Below are 16,421 nucleotides of genomic sequence, written 5' to 3' on the forward strand. Positions count from 1 at the left end.
GCTTAGCTCTTCGGCCCGGCGAAAAGCCGGAAGGTGCAGTGCCGTAGAACGACACGGAGCGCAGGGTCGCTCCGCAACCGGGATGAAGAATAAATTACAAAACCGGAGGGAATTAACCGTCTTGAAAATGAAGCAGGCAGGCGTAAGTAAACGACGATGTTCCCCCTCTCTCGTTCTCGCCTCTTTTCTCCCTCTCTTGCGCGGTCCTCGGGGGAAACTTTTTAAAGGCATTAGCGCAAATCGTGCACATGTCTATTTATTTGTCGGCTCCCTTCCCCCTTCCTTCTCTTTTCTTTTCCTCACAATCTATCTCGCGGTGTCGCGTGACCCCGAATGCTAAACTCACTTTACGCGGCAGTAGTTACAGTCGACACGCCGGCAGACACCGCCGTAACGTAAGCCGCAGTGGAAAAAAAGCGCAGGGCCGGGCTCGCACGTTCCTACCTAAATATCTCTCTCGTGCTTCGGCATTGATGAGAATATCAAAGTTACACGATTATTTTCGACTGATTCCGCTCGATCCGCGGGTTCGCGCGCTTTCGCTCGCATTTGCTCGTACGCGCACCCTCGGGAGACGGGCGGAAATAGAAGTAACAAGGGGAAGAAAATATCTCCCGACGCCGCGGTCGAACTCGGGGAATAGTAACAGCCCGCTATCGACGAGGTCACGAGTTGTGCCGTGGTCTTTTATACGCGAATACTCGAGGACGGTGAAAGGACGGGGAACAGGCGTCGAGGCGATCGCGTTTGGCCGGGTTGCAGCCGGAGGCTTATTAGCAATTGGCTTGCTTATTAGCGTCGCGTCGCAGAGCTACGATCGCTTCCCAAGAACGAGAAGCGGCGGGGATCGCGCGGAATAACAAAGAGGCGAGTCCCGATAATACGTCGGACCGCGATGCGGCACGCGAATCCGCAATTGTTGGCTGTCGCCGCCGAGGCGGAAGGGGGTGGAGGCATTTGTCCCGGCCGGCGTTTGGCTGTGAAGTTACACCGATGCAGGTAATCAAGATGACTCGGCCCTCTTCGTCTTAATTAACCGATAACTCAATTAAGCGCGCGACCATCGAGAGAATTCTCGTTAGCAATCGGAACCTCGGATACCTTCGCGGTCCTTTATACGTCCCGAGTAAATATATAACGACAATATAGCTCCCTCAGCAGCCTACGTTCTCGCGATCTAGATGGAACTCGACATACAACACGCACACGCACGCGCGCGTGCACACAACACACACACACACACACACACACATACACGTACACACAAGTGCGGGGAGAACGTCGTAGGTTTGATTTCGTGAAATACGTTCAACTCTACGTTTGATACCGAGGAACCGACGCGCACTTGACACGACGACGACGATGTCGGTGAGAATGATACCTCGCGGGGAAAGCTCGTCGACATTTCCAGGGAGTTTCCCCGTCCGAGGAAGAGAAGGGCGGTAATCGACTCTGCTTAGGGACGACCCTTGAGAAATTCGCCGAGCAATCGAGGGGACGAGCGGCAATTTACCTAGAAGTACGGACGAATGCGGTCGCAGGGAGATGGTATAACAAGACACCCGAAATTGTCGCGTGATGAATGACCCGAGCAAGAATACGCTCGCCAGCCACTCGGGGCACTCGCGAGACTCGCGTCCGCGACTAAGTCCCAGTGCAGTTTGAGCGAGAGGACAAACGAACGAGCCAACAAAGTCGTGAGTTAGACATTCCCACTGCCGGCGTGACAGCTGTCTCCTCGTGTATTTCTCCTCGAGCGACGACCCTTCAATTACTCAACGGGCGAAACGGCGAGTCGCACGCTGGCGACGGTGGCGCTTGGGAAACCGCCAAGAGGTCAAAAGCACGCAACAAGCACACGTCCGGTCGTCATCGGGAGGACTCGATTCAGCAGTTCATCTCTCCCGCGTTTACTCGCCACGTGGGGGCGAAAAATAATGTCGGGCCGCCGCGACTCGTCGGCCGCCGACTCGCTAGACAAAAGGTGCAGACGAAGAGACGGCCTCCTCCCTCCGTTGCTCCCGACGACGATTCGTCTCGAGTGATCGCCGCGGAGGCTTCGGCCGAGAGTCCCGGAAATGGCTGTTTGAATTCGAAATAAGGAGTGTGGCCGCGGCGGGCGCGCCGAATCTCTCGTGGAAGTTCGGGGACTTACAGTGGAAAGCACTTAAAGAGACGTGCGAAATCGAGACGGGTCGCGCGCGAGCGACGAAAGCGAAACGCGTCGGCGGGAGGATCCGGGGGAACGGAGGCGGGGGGGAAAGTCGATAGAAGAGCGGAAAAGGGAGTGAAGGGACGAGATACGTGCGCGGGAAGACAAGCCGGGGTTTCTTCGGCGTGCTCTCTTTTCGGCGATCGGACGACGACGAAGAGGAGGAGGAACGCCGGTGTCGGTCTTAACGTGTTGTTAGAGAAAATCTCGCTGCTCCACTTCCTACCCGACCACCACTCTCGCGCCCCGCTCGAGAACGTTCCACGTCAGCTGTTCTTTTTACTTTCGAGTTTCAGGATTCACGCTCGTCCGCTCGCTTTGTTGCTCTTCGCGCGGTCCGCCGGCGCCGTCGACTACCGAGATTTCCGGAGGAAGCGTACGTGGGAACACCTGTCCTCGGATCGGGAGAGAACTCGTCTCGTGCGCGTGAAAATCCCGCTTTTCCGGGGATAACGAACGGCGAACGACGATAATTAATGTGGTCCGAAGGGCCTTAAGCCTCTCGCGATATCATTCATTATGTATCGGGAAGATAAGTTCGTTGGATTACTGGAGATCGAAGAGCGACGGGAATTTCCAGCGAGGAAACGATTATTCCGAGGCGAGGCGGAAAGGAAATCGTTACGGGAGAACGTCGCGGAGAGAAGCGTTCGAGGGAGTCGCGGTAATTGCCGCTTTAATTTCCGCGTAGGGTGTTTCATTAATATTAATACGGTGTCGACTGTTTCCTTCGCGAAGAAGAGCGCGAAGAATGGATCCCGCGTACGCTCTCCTACGAAAAAGCGAAAGAGAAAGGTGGGAGGGGGGAGGGAAAATGCGCGCGACCGGATGAGAGAGGACGGCGATTGTAAAAGCGGAGAGAGAGAGAGAGAGAGAGAGAGGTGTCGAATTAACCGGTCGGGCGCACGTTCCACGTGGAAATCATTAATTAAACCGGGATCATTAAATGCAACGAGGAACGGGGGCGCAAATCGCGCGTCGTAAATTCCGCGCGACCTCGTAGATCATCGCTCGAGCGGATGTTTCGCGAAGGCGTTCCGTTTTCTCCCACGCCGGACGAACGTCGCGTCGCATCTCATGTTCCGTCGCGACGTCCTCCTTCCGGACGCGAAAAACCCGGCTTCTCGAAGCGAGCGTGCTAACGCATCTCGATCTCACGAGAGAAGGAGGAAAACGGATAGTTAACCGAGCTGGCGAGACTCGCGACGACGAGATTGTATTTCACGCGGTCGATGCGAGAGAACGAGACGACGACGAGGGAAATCGCGATCGGAGACGAGACGGCCAAGTATCTTAGCGATTTTCGATGACCTCGTTCGGGCTGCGGACGAAAGTGGGATCCCTCGCCGAGAGGAATATCGCGGATATCATCGTGACTTCGCCGGAGAGCGAGATCTCTCCGCGAGGATCTCTCGCGTCTCCCCCTCGCCCACCGCTGCTATTTTTGCGAAGATTGAAGCCACCGATCCGCGGACCGTTACGAAACTTCGACGTACGCTTTTAACCCGTCCGATCGGGCGAGTTATATTCAGTATTCCGCTCCGATAACATGCATACAGAAGCACACCGCGGGAAAGAGGAGGTAATAATCGCCGGAGGAGCGAGGGGGCCAATCACGAGAATAACCGCTCGGCCGGTCGATAATTTCGCCGTGGGATCGACGACAAGGATCGTTCGTGAACGCGTTGTATCGTAGAATTCCAATTAGGCGATGCCGCTGAAACGATTTGCGGGGGCCTCGACGCGCCGAGCAGCGCCCCGTCGAGTCGTCCCGAGTCATTTGCGTAAGGTCGCGCGGCCTGAATCGAGTTTCGAATACATTACGGCCGCTGATGCTATTCCACCCTCCGCCGTGTCCGCCGCGTCTATTGAAATAAGCGAACTCTGCCCGGGTCGCTCCCCGGTTGCGTTCGATCGTTCGATTGTCTCGAGGATCGCCGTCTTTGTCCGCCACTCACAGGCGGTAGTTCTCGCGACGGTGATTCCACGTTATCGATGGACCTCCCTCGATAGCCGGGCAATAAAAACGACCGGGCGAGGCTATGCAATGTAATGTCGTTCGGAGTGCAGCGTATAAATCGTCCTTCCCTCCCCTCTCCCTTGCCTTTCTCTCCGTCGAGTCGTTAACTGGATATCGTGGCGCTTTAACTCTTTTTAATCGCGCAGTTTCGCTAAAGAGATATAAATAACACCCCCTCACACGCAAACGCTAATCTTTGCAAATGAGAGAGAGAGAGAGAGAGGCTGCGTATCAGATGCGAGATAAGCCAAGCAAAATTTGTTGCGCGCGCCCGACACAATACGCGAAGCCGCACGTTCCTTCGTCTAGCGTGAATTTCCAAGTCCTAAGGAGCTGCTTCTCGAAGCAGTCGCGAGTCAGTATGTTCGTATTCTCTACCTCGTCGAAGTAGCTGCCTGAGCGAGCTGACGTCGTCAAACTATCCATTTACACCATTTTATGGACGCGTGTGTTGGCGGTTCGTGCGAGGCAACCTGAGTCGAAATTTTAGTTCTACATTAATCCTGCAGGTCGAACATGAAAGATCAATGGAGAATCTCGAGATATATTAAATGACTGATATAAAAGTATAGATTTTTTTTTTTATAAAAAAATAATAGGTATTTCTATTTTTAATGAAAAAATTAGTTAACCTAACAGTGTAGAGGTTGTTGTCCCACTTTCATGCTGCAAATGTTTATTTATTACGATTTTCTTCACGTTTTGACTCGAAGTAGTAATATATTAATTATATTACTTAGTCAGTTGTAAATGTAGAGTACGTAAAATAAGCAAATATTAAATAATGAAGATTAAGATGTGTGAAAGCAACCCATTTTTATTCTCATAATCTCTTTCTTCTTATTTTGGCGTTGGAAATTTCTCGATGGAATTTGTAGCTTTTAAAAAAACTGGTTGAGCAGAAGCTGTAAAAACAATGGTAACCATTGTGTGTTCAACAGAGAATGCGGTATTTTTATCAACCAGAGACTTAAAATGGATTCCGCACATTAACAAGGCTAAAGGAATAATAAAGGAAGCAGATATAAACAAGGTCGAACTTGCCGTCCAAACAGCATTATTAGACGTAAACGCCAGCACTTGCGAAATGTGCAATACAATAGATTCTAAAGCCGGTATTCATGGTTGTGAATTATTTACGATCTTTGATTGAATGCATGATTAATTAGAAACAAGTATTCACGGGACGTTATTCGGTTATTTATATCGATATTTCCTGTCATACGAGACAAGCATTAACACGTTGACTACCGCGTTGATTTTCGTTGATTGCGCAAAAGCTTAACTGATGATTGAATTACCAAAGATACGGCGAATAAAGGTAATTCGTAACATATATCTTTTACCTCGTTTTGTCGGAATCCGCTGGTCGTGCCGCCGATTTTTCAAATGCAATTAATCATATTTTATATAAAACTCAGCGGTGATATCACAGTGATGTCACAGTCCCCGGTGATCATTTGGCGTGACTCATTGGATATGTTAACGAATGATCAGAAATTCATAAAGTTATGATTATTTATCAAACAACGACGCTCCATGAACACCGGCTCTTTGAGTAAATTATATGTTTCGACACGGGATATATTTTTATTCTCAGTGAATTCGTCAAACGCCCGTCAAAATCGGAAACCTGCGTAATGAATGATCCAACACCCCTGGAAATGTATGATGTATCGCTGCCCGCGTTCTTCGTCCTGGTTATTTCGTCACACAGGACACTCATTCACTGGCACTGACACTCGCGTGGATACGATTCGATCGGATCGAAATGCGTGTTAATTAACCGCAGCGCCGACAAGAGTCCGATCAAATATTTCTAGAATCGACGAAATATCACAAACACCCGATGGAAAAATTGTCAAAAAAATTCGTCGATATACGTGCTCTGCGCCGCGATATATACACATCGCTCGTCACCCGCTCGAGATGTAATGACTCGGGCGCGGACAAATATACGAGTGTTCCGAAACAATTATTCCCTTGAAAGGGTCAAAGTCAAATTGTCAACAGTCATCGCCGGCCAAACAAAGACGCGTACACATAGTGGTCGAGAAATCACGACAATTGACGCTTTCTAAACATTCAGGGCCTTTGACGTGGTCAAATTATTAAATTAACAAATTATCAGAACGGTAGTACGGGCGAAACGTATCAGAAATTTCGCTCGTAGCATTCGACAATCGTCGTCGGTTAACGTGCGATCATTAATTAACGCAGCATTTCCAATCAATTCGTATTTTCGTGTGGCACCATTGAGCGACTGGCGATTATTACGACCAGGATTTGACTCCAGGACGGATTACAGGACGTGGGATGCAGCCGATTCGCAGCGACGGGATTTACAATTTGCCTTTTTTCGTCTCTTTTGATTCTTTCAAATCCGATCGAGTTTTTTAACGCCAGTAACAAATAATGATAAAGAGATTATGAAAGAAAAAAGTTTGTCATTTTATTCGGCTATATTGCGTAGGTTATTTAGTATTCGTTCATCGCAATATTCTGTCTGCAGTTGAGTAAAATATACGAAATTGAGAATTAAGGAAAATTAAATGCAGATAAAGCCATTGAGATAATGGAATATCGAGTAACTCTTAAATAAATGCTTTATTTTAAACTTCAACATGGAAGCCCAATATAGACTATGAGGTGATAGAATAGTGAATAATTCTTAAACGAGTTTTTCTTTAAGCTTCAACAAAATGACGGTAAATAACCATTTGTAGCATCAAAATATAATATATAAATACATAAAATAGTATAAATATAATAATATAAATATATACAATAATAGCCTATATAGTATTATACTTTGAGATTTTCCACAGATCCTTTAACGAGAGTTGTAAGGCGAAACGAGTTTGATAAGAATTCGATGGAACTTACTAAGTATATACTGAAATATTATCTAACTACTCGTGCTAAGGAAAAAATTTACCATTCGAGAGTTAAAATATTTGCTAAAGTTGGTACTTTTTACACATGTTTCTTGAGATTAAAGTGCTATTTTTAATTTTTATTTTTAATATCTTCTAAACTAGTGACTTGATGCATTGAAAATACGATATTGAGCCTTAGAATCTCTTTAAGATCGACGGAATTTGCAGACTTAACGTAAAAATTTCGACTCGAGATCGTTTTTATTTATATCGCGATTTTGATAAAAAATTATTGCTTTTGCAAGTAACGACGGTGGTACTTTGACTTTCTTTCTTTCTTTCCTTCCTTCCTTCCTCCTTTCCTTCTACTCACGTGGAAGACGCGCTTCGCGAGACGGAAGCCACAAGGTGTTTACGAGCAATGGAGCTCAGCCTGCTCGTTTAGTTTCAAGGCATTCGAACGAACCGAGGAGGATTTTGCGGCGAACGGTTGCGCCGTCACCCCTTTCAATGCCCGCTCTAACTACCGACTTTTCATCGCGATCAACTAACCGTCCCGGCGGCGCATTCGCGAAAATCACCGCGGGCGACGAAGTCCGACACCGCGTCCTAATTGCTATACCGTCAACTTTTACGCCGCGTTTACGCGCGTTTCGCGAAGGAGGGAATAAAACAAAGGCATGGTGTTGCCATGATAGGCGGAAAAAAAGTAATCACGCCGTTTCGATGGACAGTTCTCGGGGGTAAAAGAAAAGAAAGAAAAAAGAGGGAGAGAGAACAACGCGAGATCTGGCGATGTCGGCTGAATGGCTCGGTAAATTGTCGCAAAGGGACAAATTTACGACGAAACGACACCTTTGGCCGTTTCTCAGATCAAATCGAAAATAGATAAGCGGACAATAGGCGTTCGCGTGAATTCAATTCACGGAACGTGAAATACACAAATGCGCGCGTGGAGCGAAATCACTTCGTTAACTCTTTCACGACACAGCAGAATAGAGTAAATCCATGTACTCGGTTAACGTCGAGCACAGCCCGCCGGAATTTACGCGTGTAGATACCATTAGGGCGAATTCAATACGGTGTACGCGCAGCCACCGTAATGTGTTCTTCGTCAAACTGCACAAGACAAATCGACGGGATCGATGCATCTCCGCATCGGACGGTGGACACAATTAGCGGTGTACAAAGCAAGCCGCTGATTTTCCGGACGAGCTTCTCTTCCGTTCGTATCGAGCGAACTTGTCCCCGTTTTAATAGCAGATATACAATGACCATACTTCAGAGTCGATGGACGGAAACACGAGATCCCCCCTTCCCCCTGCGTGTCCCCGTTTCGACGAGAAAGCCTGCACTCTTCGCGAAGCTTACTTTCAATCGAATAAATCGCTTTAAACAATCGAGCGCGACTGAACGCGAACGTCTCTCAGAAAAGTCTCGTAAACGCGAGACACCGCAAATAAAAGTAAAAGAAGAAAACAAGAAAAGGAAAATGTTCAAGTAGAATATCTCCCTCTCTCTCTCTCATCTCGCATTCAAGTTCCAAATTTTGCCGAATGTAAACGTATTTCTCAAATATTTTAGGTTCCCTCTTGGCTCCATGCGCTCTGCCTCCGTTATATCTCTCTGATGTATTCTTTTCGCGATATAAGAGGACTGAAGATATACATATTATATATATGTATTATATATGTATTATATATACCTCCAGAACGCTCGTCGACGCTCCCCCCCACCAAGTCGAGTACACAAAAGACGACCACCCTTAAAGTAACGCGAGAAAAATACGGATTTTATCATCCCTGGGCCAACGTCGCGCGTGGAACTACCATCCGAATCAGTATCAGATTTCGAAACTGTTTGAGCGAACCGTCATACGGCGGTCGCGCAACACTGTTAACCCCTCTCGGGACCGCTCAGGGCCACTTTGGGGTTAAATTCCCGGTTGCAACCTCGCTGTTTCAGGACACTCGTCGATATTTTCCCGGGTTAGGTCTCACGTACAATGTAAAGAATAAAGAACAAGGAATAAATATAGGGAATTAGGGACGAGAAATTAGATTTCAACATGTAGACAACCATACTTCAATCCACAATAAAAGAATACACGGGAAAAAAATTTGTTTTAAATCAATGATAAATATTCTCATATATGAGCAAGAATATGATAATTTTCTCAGTAGATTTTTGGTCTCGATTTGATTGAATTTATAATTGAATTGATATAATTGAATTACCTGCGCTCAATTCGAGACTAAATATCTTCTAAGAATATAATAATATTCTTGCTTATATATAAGAACATCTATCGTTGATTTAAGGCTATTTTTTCCCTGTGTGGGAAATTAGGATTAGGAGCATTATCAAATTTTCTATTCATTATAAATTGCGCGCTTGTAGGGGCTCAGTGGGTTAGTAGTTTTAAATTAAATTGTTCCCGTTGCTGATCGACGCCAGGCGCTCTCGCGATTAAAGTTGTAAGTTTCATTTTCTCAAAAAGAAATCGACTATGCGCGAATCGCGCATAGTCGGAAAGTTCCCGGGGAACGCATGTGCGCGCGAATATTCGACGCGGAAAAAGGAAAACGGTTTCGCATACGAGGCCGTAAATTTTCAACGATTTCCAATAATTTCAAGCCGGGAAATCGTTGCAGTTTTCATAACGCTCTGTACCGTGTTAGTGAGGATAAAAAGGAAGAGAAGTTTCTACGTAAATATCTGGCATATTGCGCCGCGTCTTATGAATATTTAATCGCTCCTCGTTCAAAACGTGTACTAAAACGCAGGCATGCACACCCACAGGCGTACTCGCGCATTTTCACACACACAGACAGGCACACACATACAATCGTTGTGAGCCTGAATGCCTATGACCGGTCGGTGAAGTTTAAAGCGCGCTTAAACACCGGTTGTTTCAAGCGTAATCGGTGGTGATAGTTGAAGTGCATTTCAACGATTTCAATGTGTAGAACAGAAGAGAGGTGGGGAGTATATGCAGTGAATACAACAACGCGGAAGTCGTGTATTTTTTTTTTCATTCCCTCTGTTTAACGCTTCGATATGCCCCGCGCATGGGCGAGACGCTCGAAACAATCCCGATGAAATTACCTTATTGTTAGAGCCGTTCGCGCACACAACGGCGTATTATTACATTTGCGCTACAATAGATACGGCATGTACCTTACCTAGGCTTTTATCGGCTTCTTATCGCAGAGATACGCTGTGTAAAAGAGAGATTTCACGCACAGGAAGTCAAGCTTTGCTGTTTCTCGGTCACCGATTGCGATGTCGGAATCCGAGCGATCGAAGGGGGAACATTTATTAACGGCATATGGCCGCATTTTTTCGCCGTTCTCATTGTCGAAGAAAAATGTCCGCGCAGCGAATGTTGATTCGCCGCGCTGCAATAACGCACTCGTTTCGATATGATAACTACGGCTAAAGGCAGAGCATTGCGCCAAGATAAAACTCACCTGTGACTGGCGGAAACTCGCGTATCGCTCGAACGGGATTATAGGAGGTACTGACAAAGTTAAAGTACTCACCTGTAACAGAAAGAAGAAAAGGCATGGCATTAATATCGTATACGTTTGCCCGACGCAGCAAAATAACAATTATATTGTAAAACTTCGCTCGTTCTCATAGGGAGAACAACTTCGGCTTTGTCCATTGCGCCACAAATGGAGGCGACAAAAACGGAGAAAAGGGCGCGTCGAGGAGAAAAAAAAACTCGTTAACAGACAATACGCGGATCTTTGCATACGAACGGAACATGAGAGAAAAAGAGAGCGAGAGAGAGAGAGAGAGAGAGATTCTGCGCGAAAATTCTTAGAAAAGAGGACGATGACGGAGCCATTATTGTTAGCAATTACTCACGTTTAAACGCGCGGCCATGCGTGCAACGAAGCTCGCCGTTAAATGCGAACAAGCGCGAGACAACCATTTTAATTATGCCGTCGGTACTCATGAATAAACATGAAATCCCGTGGACCTGACGTCCAAAATGTCTGCGATATCACGTGGCGAATCGCGGCGATCTTTCCGCCGGGGCGGAAGAACAATGAGGAAGAAGGCCGGGTAATCTTTGCCGCGCAAATAAAGCGGACCGGCCGAAAAGAGAGCCCGGAACTTTGTGTCGAGGGAGGGATTGAACATTTCGTAACAATGCGCAAACGGAGACCGCTGCTTAAGACCGGCGGCGAAGATCGTTCGGATCGCCCTGAGAATTTAATCAAGTTACTACTTCTTTCTCCTCGAGTTCTCTCTGCATATAACGCGTGCACACGGGCGCACAGAAAGAAACGCAGGGAGAGGAGGAAAAGCAGGGGAACCACGTGCGTATCGCGCGTTTGCTCGCACTCGTGAACGTATTAAGTTATTATTTGAAAATAAGCCGCTTTACTGTCGCGCGCGGCTTAAATTACCTTATACACGTTCGCCGGGGTTATATAGACAAGTTTTTACGGCGCTCCTCTTTACGATGCGAGCGTACCACGTGCGTGGATTCTGGCCTCCACGGGTAATGTTTAAACAACGCGGCCGCTTTGTAAGCTTATACATACAAATGCGCATAGATTCGCCGCGTCGTCCTCGTTTCCGAGTGATGGAAGACCGTGTCTGCCGCAGTGCCGCGCGCTACAAGCGAGCGCTGCCGCGTGTCGTACGTCTAATTGTGAGTAACTTTCTTCCGTCGCTCTGACCGCGTGTCTGTTTTATACAGCGCGCCGGAGCGAGCGGGTGTATTCAATGAATTTATCGAGACTCCTCCGGCCGAGATTACGCGGTGGAGTTACGGGATTTGCGAATGAAGCGGCTAATTATACGTTAATTGTCAACACGCATTCTGCCCATTACAGCGAGAATTAATACTAAGTAATTAGCGGCGCTTATCCCGGCGAATATATCCGCGTGTTATTCCGCAGGTATTATTTCGCAGGTAAATTCGAACAACGACGAGGGTTATTATTTATCGTTTACTTGACTATATTTCACGTGCGACGCTCGTCCACGTCTGATATGAAATTGTTTTCGCGCGCGTCCGGGGAGGGAGCGCCGGCGACCTCCTCTGTAATCGTATTACATTGATAATCCTTTCCAGTATTTCCCCGATACAAAGGTACAATTTTTTGCGGGAGGTCTCGGGGCTCCCTCTTCCCCTCCTCCCGATCTTTCTTTTTCTCGTCTGCGGCGAGGCGAATGTTTTCCCACCGCACCGGTGGAATATTATCATATTTCAATAATTCAGAGGGGGCCTAGGGGGGGGGGCTAGGATTTCAAGCCGCCGCGAGATGGAGACGAGCGCTGTGATGATAGAAAATATTATGACATACGACCGGCGGAGGACTCTCTTTTCACCGTACGCTCTATTGGCTAATCTTATCAGCGTTGTCATAAAAGAAAACAACGCGAACGTCGCGGGAAGAGCGAGCGAGCGGGCGAGGAGGTGAAAGAGGGGAAAATTACGGGATATTAACCTCCTTTCGCGACCGTGTGTACCGGATGTCGAGGGGAAGAGGGCCGTGGCGAATCAAGCCGAGGCGATCCGAGGCGGAATGTTTGCGACCCGCCGTTTACGAAACGGGGCGCGAGATTAACGCCCGTCAATTAGGACGGCGGTTAACGCTACGGACTCGCGCCGTTATCGCATCAAAGCCGATTACTCCTCCCGCTATGATACCACCTCCCCGGCTGAAGAATAGCTGACGAAAGGCGTGATTCAATGTTTCGCACGACCGCACACATCCGCACAAACAGTCCGTGAATCACAGTTCGAGCCCCCTTTTTCACAAGATACGCGCCCCCCTCTCTCTCTCGCGCGCCTGCGGCCAGATACAATCTCGCTCACTTTTCGGCTCGCGTGCGAGCGAGCGCGCTCTTCCGTTTTTAGTTTGCTTATCGTGTATCGTATATCGTATTGTGCGAATACGTTATAAACATCGTCGGTGTTTACGGCGAGCGGGCTATAAAACTGAGCGCGATAAAGTCGCGCGACGAAGTCACGCCGCATGACAAGACAGCGACTCTGGCTCGTTAGATTAAATCACACTGTGTCTGTACGGAGAGAGAGAGAGAGAGAGAAAATGGGAGAGGAAATTACAAAAATTCGCTTAACGTCGCGCTGTGCGCGCCTCTCATGAAGAAACTCGCGTTTTGCTGTTTAACGTAACGCACGTGCACGAAAATATCGCGGAGGAGAACGGCGGATAATCCGTCGGCGGCATCTCGTCGCGGGGTATCGGAATTCGTTTTGCGTGGAAAATTCGCCAGTTCGCCGGGTAGATAGATTCGCTTCGACGACGAGGGTCGTCGCGATCGAGACGACGGAGGAGAGAGATCGAGAGAGCTGCGCTCGTGCGCGACGGCGGATTAAATCACGGCGCTGAATCTACGTTTCATTTGATCGGCTATCTTTGAGACTATTATGCGGGAGGCTCTGTGCGAGAAGGAGGCGCGCGACTCGCCCGGAAGGAGCCGAAGATCCCCCGTCTCGATCCGAGGAAAAGAGAGTCGATGCCTCGTTTACTCGATGAGACGGCGGATACGAACAACGTCAAAAGACGACGGACCTTCTCTCCCGCCTCCGTTCCCCGCGCCCTTTTAATTCCCTTTGCATCGGCCGATCCTCCCGGTAAATATAAAATCGCAAATCAAAAGGGAGACGCCTGTTACGCGCGCCTGGATTATCGCGGAAGGAGAGCGGATTCGAAGTCGTATAATGGATCCTTTCTCCACGGCACTTGGACTTTTTCCAACGTAATTGTATTCGTTGACCTACTACCGGCGTTGTAATGCGATTGCGGAATTAAGCGTCGAATAAAGAAAGAGACGGAGAGAGAGACCCACGTGCGTACGTATCCTAAAGAAATTTTTAGTGTACACATGTCACGCTCTTTGTTGGATCTCGGGGATGAAAGAAGGTGTTTTAAAGCCCCCGTATCGTCGCGGGCGAGCGAGCGCCGCGACTAGTTTAATTTGTCATTGTTGCGCCCGGTTAATGGCACCAGTCAATCACGGCGGCGTTAACGAGCATCCGGAGAATATTACCCGCACGTTCCGGAGACGCGCGAGCCGAGCGTCAAGCCGACCATAAGATCGGCTAATCTACGATCGACCGATTTCGCGCGCGGTCCTTATCGATACCGTCGACCGAGTTAGCACCCGATAAACAGGCCACCCTTTGGGGGTTTAGTCGCTGTTTAGCCGCGGCAATTAGCGTCGCATATATATAATGCGACAAGTATATGTTATCTTGCGAGATTAACAAATCGTCCTGACGTGAAGCCAAAGGGAATTTACGACAGCTCGCGATGAAAAATGTTCTCTTTGAGTTCTCTACTTCGTTGAAACTTCCGCCTCTGAAGAGCCCCTTCGCAAGATAATATTCGCACGCGCTCTCCTTCTCTCTCTCTCTCTTTCTCTCTCTCCCTCTCGAGCACCTTCATTAACCCCTGTTTGATCCGTTCTCATTTACTCGTTACCGGTCGAGCGAGCTAACGATGAGCAACTAACGACTCCCCGCGGGGCAAAGTTGCAGGCGACGATAGGGAAGTTCGCGGCGGGAGAAATCGCAGCGAGAATTTTTACGACGGCGCTGCGTTAGCCGCCCTTCGCGCGGAGAATGCATCGGCTTGAATTACGAGCGTCATGTCATCGCCGCGCGGAAGTTACGCCCGAGTAAATGCCGGTGCTTCATGAATGTCCGCGAAACTTCAAGCGGGAAACTTCGGGCGATATTGCGCGCGAACGTAAGCGGAATTCAGCGGTGGCGGTGCGCTTCGACGGAGAGGACGATGACGACGATGATGGCGACGACAACAACGGGGCAGGGCTGTGAGGAAGAGGTCGATGGTAACGTTCGCGGTCGAAGACGGGTGTTCGCGCTTAATTGGCCCCATTAAGCGTCGCCACGAAATTTCAAAGAGCGAGGAGGCGCCGAAGACAAATACCCGGGCCGTAATGACCGCGCCAGCCAGCGCGAGAATACGCAGCCCCCGTAAGGGACGGTGCACGTTAGCCGCCGTTCATTTGCCGTACGTTCGCGCACCACCACGTAGCGGATGTATCATGAATATTTCAAGCGCTATAAGTGTCTGTCGTTACGCCGGCGGAGGAGGCTGCTTCAAATTCAACCGGGGCGACGCCGATCCGTGCAGCATAGCTCCTCTTCCCTTCGTCCGAGATCGATGAAGCTACTTTTTTCGGCGTCGCGCGTTCGCACGCATACCGTCGATACCCGTCGGTATCGGATCACCTGCCCGCCGACGGTGATGTGTACAAACTAGCATTATAATCACTTCATCATTAATTTCATACCCGCGGGTATGTGGAAATAATAAACACCGAATTGGTGGGATGCATCCGCATTCGCAGATATTAGCCCGATAATATCCGTAAGAGCCGGGTAGTTGAATAGTATTCGAGATACCCGCCAGTATCCGGAATTTACATCACTCTGGAAAATGAATCTGGATTGGATCTACCTGGCAATGCATTGAAAAGTTTACTCAGTTGACTCGATAAAAATTGGATTTGGATGTGGGCAAACCGATGTTTCGGTTGTGGGAATGAAAATTTAGTTCTCTGAATCAAAGATTTGGTTCTCGCGAAAAGAAACATTTGTTTTCCAAACGAAATTTTGCTTGACCCAACTAAGTGGATTTTTTCAGTCAGTCAAGTGCGTTTCGGTCGAAGGAAACAGAATTTCTGACTTTAAGAACGAAAGTTGATTTATGAGAACTAGAAATTGTGTTTCCTTCAAGCGAAACGCCTTTGTCCATTGTCCGGTAGACGCGACCGAACTCATTTGTCAGTGCACTACGTCGTACGAACGAATATACGAACGCCATAACGTCGTGGTCAGTCATAACAGCGACGTTTGGAAAACAATGTACATTGTACACCATCCGACTTGTCGTACGAGCGACACGCCGCCTTTTCGTCCGTCAAGGGTGCACGCTCGCGATTTGTCAAGAAGCGGCGCGTGTACGCGACGGCGAGTGAGCGGACGAATGCGAGCGCGTGACTTTTAATCTTGTACCGTGTCGCCCCGTGTAAGCCCCGGTACATTTCACTGCCGCCGGTAAAACGGCCCCGTGCACGTAATCCGCGCGGACGGTGACCGAGAGATGTTTTTCCGCTCGCCACACGTAACGACTCGGCGTCGTAATCATCGCGCGGACGGTTTTCGAGGGCGAACGCCATTCGTCAAAAGTTCGCTTCAATCGAAACGACTTTTCATGCGGGCCCGTGGATTAAACCCCCGGAAGCCGATATTGATTCCACCAAGTGACCCCCGGCAATTCTCACAATG

At 48.6% G+C, this 16,421-nt stretch overlaps 1 protein-coding gene across 1 annotated transcript in view; it reads right to left on the minus strand.

Annotated features, from left to right (window-relative positions):
* Positions 1-9,874: 9,874 nt before the first annotated feature.
* The window catches only part of LOC106745120, a 60,698-nt gene continuing 54,151 nt past the window's right edge, over positions 9,875-16,421 (minus strand). The window contains exons 17-18 of the mRNA XM_014620405.1: positions 10,585-10,656; positions 9,875-9,886 (exon numbers count right to left, since the gene is read on the minus strand). Coding sequence (XP_014475891.1) covers positions 9,875-9,886; positions 10,585-10,656 — 84 coding nt within the window. The remainder of the gene's footprint in view (positions 9,887-10,584; positions 10,657-16,421) is intronic.

The sequence above is a fragment of the Dinoponera quadriceps genome, unplaced genomic scaffold (assembly GCF_001313825.1).
Source record: "Dinoponera quadriceps isolate SergipeBrazil2010 unplaced genomic scaffold, ASM131382v1 scaffold1425, whole genome shotgun sequence".
Classification (NCBI taxonomy): Eukaryota; Metazoa; Arthropoda; class Insecta; order Hymenoptera; family Formicidae; genus Dinoponera; species Dinoponera quadriceps.